This window comes from Corvus hawaiiensis, chromosome Z (assembly GCF_020740725.1).
Source record: "Corvus hawaiiensis isolate bCorHaw1 chromosome Z, bCorHaw1.pri.cur, whole genome shotgun sequence".
NCBI classification, from domain to species: domain Eukaryota; kingdom Metazoa; phylum Chordata; class Aves; order Passeriformes; family Corvidae; genus Corvus; species Corvus hawaiiensis.
Window position 1 is genome coordinate 37,083,333 of NC_063255.1, and position 15,678 is coordinate 37,099,010.

Genomic DNA, 15,678 nt, shown 5'->3' on the forward strand with positions numbered 1-15,678 from the left:
GGAAATATCTTTTTAAAAGAACACAAATTAGTGCATAAATACCAGCAGAAGTTAATGTGTGCACTTAATGTGCATATTGTACTTGACAAAAAACATCAATAACATTGAATTTCCACTGTCCAATAAAACATTCATAAAAAGTTCAGTAGTTTACATGTGGATTATTGACAAAATTATAATTGCTTTAAGAAATAAAGAGACATCTACTTAAAGAAAACTGAAGTTATGTAGTCTATTTAATTCTTAACTATCACTAGTACAGAGCTAGTGTTAAAAGACTTTACTCTGAACAAGTGTTGTAAGTATTCCAAATAATGTGGTGGTAAAACCCTCATTCTTTACTGTTTTTTGTAAAACTAGTGAAATTTTTCGACTTGTGCACCAGAAACTCTTAGGATGCTAAAAATTGATTCCTTGGCATTCTTTCCTACCAAGCAGAAAGGAGGCCTCTGCGTGAAGCACTTTCTGGTTCTATGTCTAAGCTCTTTCCTTACACATTCTTTCTGCCTAATTATGGCATGAACATCTCTGGACTTCTTAGACTAGTGTTCGCTCTTGGAAGAATATCTGTTTGAAAACACCTCCACAGCAAAAAAAGTGAACCTGCTGCTTAAGATGTCCCAATGAACCTTCCTTTTACCATGTGCTCCAAATTAAAGCAATGAGTAGATGTTCAAAAGCCTGGTTTGGCTCAAGCAGAAATTTTAAAGTCTATATATTTTTTTTGAAGGAGATTGCATGTAAATGTGCTAAAATAATACACTATTTATATGGTTATGCTGTTTATATTATATATAGGTGCATATTTATAATATGCACATAAATGTGCTAAAATAAATGTTTTAAAAGTGTGCAACAAGTCAGTTGTGATAAGTCATCTAAAATTCAGTTTTGAATGCTAAATAGGCTTATGAAAGTTATGTGAAAGTATTATTCTACAAATTTTCTAAAATCATTCTTTGTTTAAACAATTTAATCACTCTCATTTCTGCTATTGATAATCTTCACTAGGTATGCCTGACAAGTACAAAATTTGATGATGGTTACATGATACATTTTTTGGAACATACAGTTCACATAGTAGTTCTTAACTGACTATTTTAAGAATGCATTGTATTCAATCAGCCTGGATAGCATTTCCAAATGATATCATTAAAGAAGTCATCTCTTAATACTTTTATGTGATCATTATAAGGAAATCTCTAACCATTTTAATTAATGGCTTTATTTTGCTTAGGCAGTACTTTCTGCCAACGCAGGAAAAAAAACTCTGGGCTAATCAGTATGAACTTGCAGCATTTCAGTAAATACTTTCTCCTCACCCGGCTGTATGAACAAGTAACTGAGACCAGCTTTTAAACATGCCCCAATGTCCCTAGTGAAACACTGGGAATGCTAATTCATGACTACGGTATAAACCTAAGGCATGCTGCTAAAGCAGCAGAAATATTCTTCTTTTTACATTCTTAGTTGTTAGAACCTTTTTAAAGTGTTTTCTGATAAATTATTTATATGCGGTCTCTGGGTTTTCTTCCTCCTGTGATGGTTTGCAAACACAAACACTGATATTGGACATTGATGCCATTATGCAAGCTTGACTTTTTGAAAAACTGCTCACACTGTTTTTTGCCCTGCTGGGCTGACAGTTGTGTGGTAATGAATGCAGTCAATATGTTAGCGATCTGAAAGATTGTCAGTGCAACAGAGGTCTTATCTAACAGTGAGGTTTAATAAGCAGTAGCAGTTGTAAGTAAAGTTGAGAGTAGAATAAATTCCAGCTTCTTTGTGGGGGCTGGGTGCTGAAAATGGAGCTCCAGCAGAAGCAAAAAGAAGTGCACCTATAAGAAACTCTATAATTTAACATTAATTCTCATGCCTTTACTTTCATGCATCTATCACCCTTCTTCCATCTCATTTGAGATGGCTTATCTTTATGCTTCATATCATTTTGCTATTATGTATTCTGTAGATATTTCTTCTGTTGCTATGCTTGCTTGGCAATACCTTTAAGCTTATTCTGCAGTACTGTAACATTAAGGAAACATCCAGTTTTATCATTTTGCTAGAAACAATGCTGACTGGAGGCACCACAGAGAGATGTAATAGTCCTGGGAAACCTCACCTCTGCTCACCAGATATATCAACTTGCTTACGGGAGCACCATTACCATGATTTCTGCTATCTCTGAGTATATAAATTCTGAATCTGCCGTCCATGACCTAACAGCTGTCTTTGGGCATTTCTGATTAACACCACTATTCAGCTGCTTAACGTTCATCACAGATGTGGGTAGTAGTACTCTGTAGTACTCTTGGTAGTGGGATGAGACCATTTCTGTGACTTTCCTCATTCTATTTCTGGTAGTTCCAACATCTGAAATTAATCTTTATTTGGGAATATAAACTATCCTGATTTTCAGGATGAATATATCTCCTCTTTCATGGACCATTTTAGAATGAATTATATAAATGGACTCCTTAAGATAAATGATTCTAATATCATGGCTGGCTGAACTAGGTACCATGAGTTCCCTTTTCTACTAATGCAAGCAGAAATCTGTGACAATCATTTAATACATGATAACGAAGTATTAAAATGAATAATCACTTACCAAGCAAAGGTGGTAATTTATTTTTTGTCAGTCATTTAAAGGTTTTAGATTTGAGCAGGGATTTTTTGTCTTCTTAATCTTTTGGAATATTATTTGGATGGGAAACTTGAGAGAAGTAGGAGACAAGACTGGGCACTGATTTTCTCTAATCTGCTTTTTAGATGGGATGCCCTTGAGCTGGTGGATTGGAAGAACCAATGAAACTCATACTTACTGGGGAGGTTCCTTGCCTGCTGTACAAAAATGTGCTTGTGGATTGGAGGGAAACTGTATTGATTCCCAGCATTACTGCAACTGTGATGCAGACAGGGATGAATGGTGACTTTTTACTGCTGCTTATTCAAAATACTTTTTTCTGTTTAAAGTAGATAAAGAAAATATATAGGCCTTAGGACATTTATAATAGCAGGGCAGTTGGAAATCTAAGTTGCCATCATGTCATCTGATTCTTTGCTTTAGAGCATAATTTTTCACAAAGATATTGCTATATGTATTAAGTATTACTGCTAATTCTTTCACTCTGAATTTTGGGGAGGGTTTACTTTTACAGATACTTTCTAGTCTTTTTAGTATATTGCATGTTACAGATTTAGATAATTGTTCTTTACCACAACTTCAGTTAGTTTGAGACTACTGACAGTAATTAAAGTTAAAATAAAAAGTTCTGGGAAAAAAGTTAATTTTAGCATAATTTTTAACTACACTTTTAAGGTTAGACTTTTACACACTTTTTTTCATCTACAACATAGATAATTAAAATTAATCCCTTGCTATCAACGAAGCAAAGCACTCATATGGAGTCCTATTCAAAGAGAATGAATGGATTTCCAGGATGTACATCTGCCACTTGTGCCTAAAATTCTCTGGTGTAATTTATGAAAACTTTCAAGTAAATAATATGATGGATGAGTTCTTGTTACAATGTCAAATCTAAACCTGACTTTTCATTTAAAAGCGTCAGATACAACTTTCTCAACAAGAGCTCCAGTGCGGTACAGGACTTGATAAAGCAGAGGGACTTTTCAAGTGAAAGTTCTTCTGTTGAAGAAACTTTTATGGTCTTAAAATTGTGAAGTCTATTTAACTTATATAAATCAAGTTCAGTGAGAACATTAATATATGCATTTTTAAAAATGCATCAGCATCTTTTTTTTTGAAAGTAGAAATATATAAGAAAGGTACTTCAGAACATCTTGATGTGTGCAAAATCAAGCAATATACCATTTTTATTTCTGAAGGTCCATCCTTCCTTTAAAGGAGTGACTAGTGGGTTAGGTTGAAAAATGCTTGTTCCCTCAACGTGATCAGTGAATTCAGCAGACACAGAAATGAACGTACAAGAAAATGTTAGTCAAAGAACAATTCTTCACAAACTTCAAAGATTTCTGGAGAAAAGAATTTGCTATTGCAGTAAAATTCACAGGGTGATATCTGCAATATTTGTTCCAATAAAGAGATTAAAGAAACACACAGAACATTAAAAAATTCCCTATTGTTATGCTGATGAAAATAAAACCAGTATTTCATTTCTAACATGAAAATAAGTGTTAGAAGATGAATGCATTTTGAGAAAAAAATTAGCATAGTTGCTCACACATGTAATATATTCTTGCTCATTTTTGTCATTCATTTAATCCATGCTCACATATATAGTTTAATTTATAATGGTAACATATTTGTAAATACAGCAGATAAGGGGATGATGTTTGTGTCTTCACATGTACATTCACTTTGATTAAGTTGCTGAGATGTTTATGAGTGTATTAAATTGAAAGTATAATGACTCTGGATTTATATTTCTGTTTTTATCCACTTTTGACATTTATAAGTGGAAATTCTTCCCAGTGACCCCAGTGTTACAGTGATTATGTGTACACTCATTCTGGAACTTGTGATTAACATTATATTTGGTTCCCTAGAAACAACTGTTTTGGATTAGTTGACTAGATACTGTTCACTGGGTGGAAAAAGTAGGTAGAAGCTATGCTTGCTTGAGATGCATTTTGAGCATAGAGAACTGTGGTTTTGAAACACTGGTTTTGACAGTCTATTTTTATAGTGAAATCTATCTTATGTCATAGATTGGACATAGATTTAACTAAACTCTTTGTTTGACTAACCAAAAACTTCAAGTCTCTAGAATTCTAAAATAGAAAGATTGCTTTTTAAAAAATCTGGTCCTAAAAATATAAAAATTGCAAATCCTTCCCACAGAAGATAGATTCTATTCAGTTTCCTTTTGTTTACAGCATCATTGTACTGAAGCAAACATATATGGTGTTTTGACAGATTTTTTTTCAATTCTAAATTAGAAACCTGAAATATCTCATGAAAAGTTACCATTTAAAAAAAACATGTTTTCCATTCCTCACTTAAGCAAAATAGTTTACTAAAAAAAAAAAAGTCCATTTGTTTGCACTGTGCTCCAAAACAGATAAACAGAAATTGTATGCAGGAGAAAGATGATGATTTTAGGAAAGGGAGAGAGGAGAGGAGAAAAAAGTCACTAATTTTATTCAGCACAAGAGTGGAATCTCTCCCTGTTGTCTTAGTTCCTGTGCACTGTGTACTAAAAGACAAGATTGCTAAGCCCAACAACATTCTCAGAGAAACATGGCGTTCTTGCTGAGGTGTGTCTCATGTTTAATCTCTGAGCAGTAGGACTTCTAGATTACCTCTCCTCGCTGAGTTTCTGAGGTTTTTTCTGAACTGTTTGCTTTGCCCTTCAAAGGAAGTACTCAACCATGAATGGATTGAATGGACAGATTGAGTTTTCCAAATGGTCATGAGTAACTGAACATTTCAATGGGTTTAGGGGAAGAAATTTTAGGGCCAAAACTGGTGCTTATGAAATTTAAATATCATTTCTGGCACTAAGTCAACAATGATTTGAAACAGGGAACTAGGTCTAAGATTACAAGTACTGGCTGTGTGCTCTGAGTGCAAAGTTGCATATTTTCTTTTCTGCAAGTTTCATACTTGTAGCATATACTGCTTTTCCTGTAGTCAGCATGACTTTGTACATTTCTATTTGATTTTTTATACTTCAAGGTGGAAAAATAAAAAACAAAGACTTACTTGAAAGTCATATTAAGCCATTAAATGTTTGATATTGATGACGGAGTCAATTACAGATACAGTATGTCCTCAGCAACATAAAATTACTGACTTGAGCAAACTCATTGACTTAAGCAGCCAGTTAGGTGCCCATTTATTCAAGAGTATTTTTCTCATGTTTATGTGAACCAGGCCAGCCATAAATCTCCCCACTTACAATGAAATTCTTTCAGTCCTGTCAAATGAGCCCAATATCAATTCCAAAGCATATGTTTCTAGTCACAGTTTTTTCTATCACACCTATACAAACACACATATACAGACACACATATACACACATACATATTTAGGCAATATTTTTCTTAATTTCTTTCCTTTTCCCCAGCAATGTGTCAATGTAATGAAATGTTTATGGGAAACATTTAGGAGAGCTGTGGCTTTCATTTTATCTTTTCAGGACTAATGATACTGGGTTCCTCTCCTACAAGGACCATCTACCAGTAACTGAAATTGTGATCACGGATACTGGCAGACCAAACTCGGAAGCAGCTTACAAACTGGGGCCTTTGCTTTGCCGTGGTGATAGTAAGTAACTGCTGTAGAGTTTTGCTAAACAACGATGCATTTTTTCTGCAATAAATTTTAAATGTTGTTTGTTACAAGCCTAAGATAGACTTCTCTGAAAATTTCATCCAGTTCTTTTTGGAATTAGAAAGAAAAAACACCATCATCCAGTGCGAATCACTGAAATTGTAAAAATGTATTTTTCATGACACACATCAATAGTAAAAACAAAAAGTGTTACAATAGTTTTCATACAGATATTTTGGTTTATGCAATTGTAATTAAGTTATGAATAAAGCATTACATGAAGGGGAATTCATAGCTGGTTACCATGTCTTGGGAGCTTACCCTTCACTAGCTATGCATGTTTCCATCACAAAACATTATGCATATTATATCCCCTCTGAATTTTTATGCAGCTGGGAAAACTATACCATGGGAGAGTAATTCAGTGTATGCAATATCTACATGCAAAATTTCAACTACATGTAAGAATTCAAATTTTATAAATTTACACAATAATTCTAGTTTTACATTCTGAATACGTATATGTGGTAACCAGAATAATATGTTTGTGCAAAACTGACACCTTATTGAAGATTTATGATGATACTTCTGTCTTCAATAATTTCCCTATTCAGTGGAAAAGAAAACATGTTTGGCTTCTGTTCAATAGTAAGGTATTACACAAAATTCTATGTCTGCTGCTGTTTGTAGTCAAAAATTAGGAATTAGTAGAAGAAATGCTATAAACTACCCAAAGAACTCAACTGAAGAAATGAAGGAGCCATATTTGATATACAATTGAGTAATTTATTACAATATTCAATTAGGTTAATTTCTTTAAATGCCATACTACCTTATGAATTTTCATGAATGTACCTGTTATTTATAATAATTATTATATTTAATATATATTATATAATAAGCATTATATTATTTTTTAAATATATTATTATTTATTATAATATTGATAAATATTTTTATTCTTTATGTGATTTTCCTCCTTCATCATATGATGTTGTGTTTGGTTTTCAAATTTCTTCAGCATATATGAATAAGAGAAATACTGGTAAAGTACCGATTTATACTTTTAAGCTCACTCAGGAAACGACATAGATAAATAAATATAAATTAGCATGTATTTATTTTTATGTCATCTCTGTCTTCTCAGGATAATTATGCCTGGAAGGTTTGTTAATGGATGTGTCTTTCAGCACTGCATTCTAATTTTCTTATGAAAATTTATAAGACTTAAAAATCCCATTGGGTTCTTTCATTTCATGAGTCTGACATCTGATTGTGGACTGATCATTTGTCCTACATAACATGGGACTATGATGTAGTATTATGGTATAATTCAGAGTGAAAGGACCTAAGGAGATCAGCAGGATTAGCTAAGAGTTCAAATCTGGTCTCTCAGTGCTTTGTCAAACTGGTGCTTGAAGCACCAAAGGATGGAGCCTGTGCTGCTTCTCTGAGCAGCCTGTTCTGCTGCTTGGCTGTCCCCAATGAGAATTTCTTTTTACTTATATCAAGCCTGAAACTCTGTGTTTTCAACATACCCACTGTCTTTGATACTCACATGTTCCACCAATGCAAAGACCCTGTATCTGTCTTTTTGATGGTTTCCCCTTAGGTTTTGGAGTCCACTATCATGTTCCCCAGAAAAACCCTTCCCCAGGCTGGAGCAGCCCTGTTCCTTCAGCCTGAAGGGCAGGACAAGTGCTCCAGACCTGAACATTCTGGTGGCCTCCACAATACTTGATCCTGTTTATCAATGTTTTCATTTGCTAGGGGAAAGGAAATTGGAAGCCCAGTGCAGATGGTCTCTTACAAGTGTTGAATAGATGGGGTAACCACCTCCCTCGGTTGACTGGCCATGCTCACTCAGCCTGTGATGCAGCAGACCTCCATTGTGGCCATGGGCAATGAAGCCAGTGACAAAGACAGCAATGAAACAGAAACACTTAGAGCTTGTGTAGTACTAATAACTGGGGGAGGAATTTGAATTCCAGTGCTCACCAAGTTCCCAACTACTATTAATTACAGATGTGACAGATCTTAAAATATGGAAGTCAGCTAGCTTCCCCAGAGTAATCTCTAAAACAAGCAGACAGTTCTGACACCCATTGACCTCCCTGACTTCATTTGATGTTTGCTTAGTCTGAGTGATTGAATTGCTGCAATATTTCACACTGTTGATGAAGGATCACAGTATTTCTAGACAAGCTGTGATAGAGAATTCTAAAATATCATGAGAACAAGCATAGAAGTCAGTCTGAATGTCAGAGAAATATTCTTGTAATGTCATACAACATTACAGTATTTGACTTCAAAAAGAAGCAATTTTGAACTGAAATAAGCTCAGTGAAAAGGTTCCAGAATATAATAGTTATTGGTCATAACACAGCAAAAAGCTTGAAAAAAGAACATTGCTTTTGATTGTTAAATAATGCAATTTTTCTCAGTCATTTACATCATAAAGACAGTAAGAGAAGATGTCTTTAAGGAGTTAAGAACTAAAATTTGGGAAAACAACACAGAATTTCTGAAAGAAAAAAAGTAGTATCATAGAATTTTGGCGTAAACCCAAAGTGCAATTTGTTAAGAAAACCACAAATTGTATGAGTGTATATAATAAAATATCTAAATATAAGTTATTATATAATTTGTGGCATGTTATATATATTATATTTTATATAATGTATAAGATAAAAAATATTACCCATATTATGAAATTATCATATAAATATTTTATACCATGATATATAATGAAGTCCAGAGAAGGGCAATGAGGCTGATGAAGGGTCTAGAGGGTAAGTCCAGTGAGGTGTGGCTGAGCGAGCTGGGGTTGTTTAGCCTGGAGATAAGAAGGCTCAGGGCTGACCTTACCACTCTCTACAAACACCTGAAAGGAGGTGTAGCCAGGTGGGGGTCGTCCTCTTTCCCAGGCAACCAGCAACAGGACAGGAGGACACAGTCTCAAGCTGCACCAGGGGAGGTTTAGGCTGGACATCAACGGGATTTTCTTCACAGAAAGTGTTGTTAAGCATTGGAGTGAGCTGCTCAGGGAAGCTGTGAAGTCATCGCCCCTGGGGGTGTTTAAGAAAAGACTGGACAGAGCAGTCAGTGCTATGGTTACTTCACAAGGTGGTGTCCAGACAAAAGTTGGACTTGATGATCTCAGAGGTTTTTTGTAATGTACTTGATTCTGTGATACGTCCTACATAGGAAATTAGGTATATATAATGTGTAGACTGTATTAAAATTTATTATTTCCCCATATATATTATATGTTATGTATTACAATAGAGAGTGTATGACTTAGTAGATTTTTTCCCAATGGTCTTTATGTATCAGCAGTGGTTTTTATAATGAACATTTTCTTTAATATTCAGTTTTATAGTAATTGTAAAGAGCTATGACTTGCAGTAGTTTCTGAGTTCTACATATTAATTTTACTTTAGACAAAACTGATGAAGTTTAAACTCTCTTCCCAGGCCAAATTTGAAGCAGCAATTTGAAGCTGCAGAAAGAAAGCAGACCATTATTAAGACTTTTTTTCTAAGCTGAGGTTGTTGACACCCATGAGGGTCCCATTAAATATAATTTTAATGATGTTTACTTTGGGATAGGTGAAGAATGCAAAAAAATTGTCTAGTGGCAAATACCCATTTTTCAGAAGTGCTGTCAAACAAGGAAGAATAGATATTCTTGGATTCACAGAGTGATTTGAATACTCTTCAAAGAGATTATTGCTTATTTTTGCTTCTGTCGCTCTCCAGAACTAAATTATACACTTGTATTTCACAGGGGATATCCTTTATTAAATAGGTTTTTGTTCTATGTGACAGACGTAAGTTTTTCAGAATAACTGACTAACATACCATGTAAAAGCATGGGGGAGAAGGTTTACTGGTATTTATAATACATTCAGTACTTCATTAACTGACTCGAATCTAAAAGATCATAAATTCTCATTGCATCAATAATCTATTCCTTGTAGGACATTTACTTGGAGGAAAAGAAAATTGTTTATGCCCTCAGCAAAATAAAGTAGAGCCATGAATAATTTGTTGAATTGAATTGTCATAAACCATGCGCTCTGCTGACTGAGTTTCCAGGTCAGAGTTACTTATTTGGGTACATGACTAAAAAGTCATGTATCAAATGCAGTCCAGCAGAAGTTGCCTATTCATTGTTGCATATTTTTTATTTTCACTCTTTTATTTAACATTCCATTACGGTACTTGGCTTCTTTATTTTAGGTTTTAAGGATTGATCTCTTCAATGAAGTATGTTATTTACAAGAAAACCAAACCATATTTGTCAGAGCAAGGAAGGAAAGAGTAGCCTTCTGTAAGAAAAAAAGCAAAAGCAGTATAAATATAAATATAGTTTATTTTATGAAGTTTTAAAGTTAAATTCAGATGTTACTCATTTTTTTTCATCATTTGAGATAGTTACCTAACTATATTTATAAGATGCTAAGGTGCAATTAAAATACTAAAGATATTCTAGAAGAATATGGCCATTTAAAACAAAAAGTCAGTAGTATTTGGTGACACTGAGCACCATGCATATGAGTAGCACTCACCTTCAAAATGCAGTACTGATTTATTACTGATGCATTTCTATAATCCCTTTCCTGCTCTGCAGTACAATATGTTTAATAAATTGTATGGTAGGACTGCTGTTATCACATTGGAAAATATATCTAAATATAGTGAAAGTTAAGATTAACATTAACGTATATCAACTGAGCAGGGTTACAGGAAAGGTTTTGAAGCATATGAGGATGAATGAAGTCTTTGGTACATTAATAGATAGAAATGGCCTTCATCAAAAAAGAAAGACTTATCTCCATTATTTTTGTCCTTACTGAAGTAAAAGCTAGATGTTGAATAAATTCTAGTAGAGTGAGTTAGTATGAGTAGGGTGAAAAAACCCAACCCTTCTCTGTTGGGTGTTTTTTGTTCTTGTTCTTTTCATTACAAGAGTTGAGTGGACATATTCTGATTTATTACTCTGAATTTCCAGTAAGTATGAGGACATATAAATAAATCCAAAATACTGAAAGGTAGCTAATGTGCTAAAATTATGTGTATTAAATGGGTAATTATAATCCATCAGTATCAGACTGATTCTTGGGCCAAAAACAAAATTGATGATATAGATCTTAATAAAAAATAATACAAGGATACTACAATGCATTGTAAAGATAATATATCATTCAGCATGAATTTACATTAAATAAAGGTAAATGCAATAGTGGTGAAGGGAGACTGATAGATTCTAGTAAGGTATTTGATAGAGTATCATATACTTGGCTGAATTAAAAAAAGGTAAATTCAACTGCAAAATGACAGTGCAAGCATGTATTTGCAAGTAGATAATCCATTCAATGTGAGTTCTCTGTTTGATATTTAAATGAAAAAAGAAAAACCAAATAGTATGAGCTTTGCATGTAATAGAGACTAACTGTATTAGCCAATCGTAAGTGATACCTTCATTAAAGCGGCACAGTAAATTTCTAATTTAGCAAAAATAGTCTGTTTCATCTCTCTTCAGTACCCTGAGAAATCAGGGCATGTCTTTTACTCTCAATAGCACAAATATCTGTAAACTGTCTGTTCACTTCTTCCGCCTTATTTAGCTTTATATAAATTATTAATTCATATTTGTCCTAACTGCAGTCTAATCAACCTTGTTTTGGTCCTCTTTGCAGCTTCCTGCATAATTAAGAAGTTGAATACAGGTCTGTCATTACAGTTTTACAATATATGAAGAGAATATAAGGTTTAAGGATAGCATTAAAGAAGTTGAGGTTCATTTTTTAGTGAAAGCCTTTAAATCTCTTTGCTGAATTTGGGCATAATCTGAGGTGAGATGTTAAACTTAATGGAGTTTCCTAGAGGAAGAAATTTCAAATAATGTTCTTGAAAGCAGGAAATAAAATCAGAAAATTATTTAATGTTTGGGATTTGAAGCTAGACTGTATATGGATACATATATATGCACAAACTGACAGTAAAAGCATTTGTGAATTTTCCATAAATTGACATTTTTTAATGGAATCAATTGAATATTTTTCCTAGACTAAATTCTCTTTTTTGGACAAGAATTGATTCAGGGAGTTTATATAGTCTGTGTCATACCAGAGGTTGAACTAGATGATCACCATTGTCCCTTGTGGTCTTTTATCTATGGATCTTACAGTTAAAAAAACCCCCAAAGTACAAAATATATTGTTCAGCAACATAAGTTCTTTATATTCTCTGCCTCAGCGCTCATTGTCCCTGCTGAAAGAATTAACAATGTAACAATTATCACAAGGAACTGATACAAATGACGAACATTTCAGTTTTGAGTAGGAACTTGAAGAGTGCTACAAATTGCAATTTGCGCAATTGTTTTGAGACGGCTAATTTATCTGTCTTGTTATTATCGTCCCTTTTACATTTTATAGTTTCAAGTTGGTAAGACTACTTGATATATGCCAAAAAATTATGTAATTTATTCATTAAAATTACTTTATGTATCATTTATAACAAATAGGATCCTCCTTTTTTTTACGCATAGGAAGACTGCAGTCTTACTGCTTAGATAAAATGCTAAATAATATTGATTTCCTAATTGCATGGTGTTTGGCAGTTCCAGAAAACTAAATGGGAGACTGTGAGCCAGATGTCACAAAGTAAAGAAATTCTTTTCCCAACCTGATTTACAACAGTGTAAGATACTTTGTAATATACTTTCCCTAAGTCTGTATTTAACCTTCTTTATTGATACAGTATCTTTACATTCATAAATCACACAGTTCTCAGTGCTAACAAAAAGAAAAGCTAGATAAGAGAAGGCAGTAAATTAAGAGAGGAAGAATAAAACTTCCTATCCCTACCCTCCCAAGGACTCCATTTTGATTTACAAAGATCATTCAAATGCTTCATTGAAGCTAATTGTACCATTATTTTACTGGACTGTTACCACCATTATTGTCTCTCTTCTAATTGCTGGCAATGTTGTACCAATTTTGTATAAATTAGGGTATTAAACTTCCTATTGTGTTTGAATTAGTGGTAACAGCCAGTCCATTATTTTTAAATAGCTGTGATATACTTGAATCATAACTGTTGTGAAGTTTGCTCTCTGGGAGCCATGACCTGAAACAGTTGAGGAACATGGGCTGAAAACTGATCCCAATATGTAAGGCTGCTGCTTTTGGCTAGTGGTGTTTTTCACAGGTTGGTAACTTCAAAAAGCCCATAAGGCAGCACAGGAGAGTGAGGTGCAAATCTACGCATTCCCTTCCCAGCCCAAGCCATCTGTTCACAGCTGCCTAACCATGTAAAAGTTGTCCCGATGGCTGCTTTAATTTGTGATAGCTGGCAGTACTCCTAAGTGTCAAAAGTCACAATGAGCAATTACCAGAATTTGTGTGAAAATCCTGTCATGCTGCTCGTCTAGGTATGGGATCCAAATCCTTACTAAAACTGTTAAAACTCTACTGGAATGAGGGAATGGACTTTAATGTTACTTCACTGGCCGTGGACTAGGCCTCTGTATACAATGTATTATAGGGTTTGATTTTGCAGGGAAGAGAGAAATTTTCTTTTTTTTTTCTTCTGCCTTCCCATCCTAAAAGCAGAGCATGGCTGGAGTAAAAATTACAGTTTTGCATAACTGTTAGAGCCAGACCATAACATTATCAGGAGAATGTGCAGTGAGCTTGATCAAGTAGATGAAAATATTAAATGCCTCATTTGGTTTAGAAAGCAATATAGCTTAATAAAGAAATACAGGTACCTCTGTAAGGATTCAGCAACAATAACAAGGTACTTCTAGTTGAACACTGTAAATGAAGATTATGTCCTCATTAGAAGAGGGTGATATTACAGATGTTACATCAGCATTTTAATAATCAATAGCAAAATCTAGCAAATTATGATTGAATGACAGCTTAAAAATATATAAAACCAGGAAAATATCTATGCTAGTTTATTCAATTTTGCGATTTATTTCTTTGATTTCTTCTACAGTAATTACAAGGATATTTGTCCTACATTCTTTGAGATACCTGGTGAATTACACTGTATTACAATGATAACAAGACTCTTTTCCTTGTTATGTAGAATTGTATTTAACAACTCTGATAGTTCTAGTTTAAACTATAACTAATCCGAGAGTTGCTAAGGTTGGAAAAGACCTTTAAGATAAAAAAGTCTGTCAGCCTTGCACCACTCCTGCATTCACCACTGAACCATGACCTCAAGTGCCATATCCACAAGCTTTTTTTGTACGCTTTCATGCATTGTGACTCCACACTGGGAAGTCTGTTACAATGCTTTACAACCCTTTCAGTGAAAAAAAAAATTGTAATATTTAATCTAAACTTGAGGCCACTTCCTCTCATCCTGTCACTCGTAACCTGGGAAAAGAGACTGGACTCTACCTTGCTACACCTTCCTTTCAGGCAGTTGTAGAGAGCAATAAGGTCCCCCCAGTTCTCCTTTTCTCCAGGCTAAACAACCACAGCTCCCTCAGCCAGTACTATTATAATGTAGGTGTACTTCATCCATAGCTGCTATGTTTGTTTACTTCATGAGATGATGCATCCGGCCAAAACTGAACTTTCCAGCTGACATGAAATTCATTTTGTTTCCTGTTTATTGGTTTTTCATTGCCTGAGCTGAGGACCTTAATTCTTGATAAAACATTATTTTGCATTCCCAATAACGCCTACTTTTTTGTGTTATGAGCTAACTGGGAAGCTTCTGTGGATGTTAGACTCTGAACACTGCAACCCCTTCTTAGACCTGGGCACTTTCCTTTGTTTATCAGTTATAAAACTTACGCTGGCAATGTTAGATAACACTGTATCATCCTTTCCTTCTGATAACCAGGAACATTTTGGAATTCAGCTTCCTTCAACACAGAGACATCCTACCTGCATTTCCCCACCTTCCATGGAGAACTCAGTGCAGACGTCTCATTTTTCTTTAAAACTACTGCTTCCTCAGGAGTGTTTTTAGAGAACCTGGGAATTCAAGACTTCATAAGGATAGAGTTACACTGTAAGTAACAAGACTGATGGCATTTTTGTTATTATTATTATTATTATTATTAAAAAAATCAGATTTTATTTAATTTAAAGGGGGACTATTTGAAAAATGTTCTCTATTTTTATTACTTCTACTACCAGATCTTTATCATTATCCAGAAAAATCACAGCACTAAGACTGTACAAGTATCCATTTGAAGAAATTTTCTGCCTCAGAGGTTTCTTAATCTAAGAGCACAGCAATCAGCCCCTGACTGCTCAGACTGTTTCTGCTTCTTGTGTTCAGTGCATCTCTGCTGCCAAATTCTTTCCCTTCAAATTTTAAGACCAGGCAGTATATGTGGCTGCTGGGAGATCACTCAGTCACCATGAGTGACTCAGA

The 15,678-nt window shown here is 34.3% G+C and overlaps 1 protein-coding gene across 2 annotated transcripts in view; it reads left to right on the top strand.

Moving 5' to 3' along the window:
• Positions 1-15,678, top strand: part of CNTNAP4 (contactin associated protein family member 4) — a 219,476-nt gene that overhangs the window by 172,937 nt on the left and 30,861 nt on the right. For both annotated transcript variants that reach the window (XM_048291917.1, XM_048291919.1), the window contains 3 exons: positions 2,773-2,929; positions 6,126-6,253; positions 15,139-15,309. In XM_048291917.1, coding sequence (XP_048147874.1) covers positions 2,773-2,929; positions 6,126-6,253; positions 15,139-15,309 — 456 coding nt within the window. The remainder of the gene's footprint in view (positions 1-2,772; positions 2,930-6,125; positions 6,254-15,138; positions 15,310-15,678) is intronic.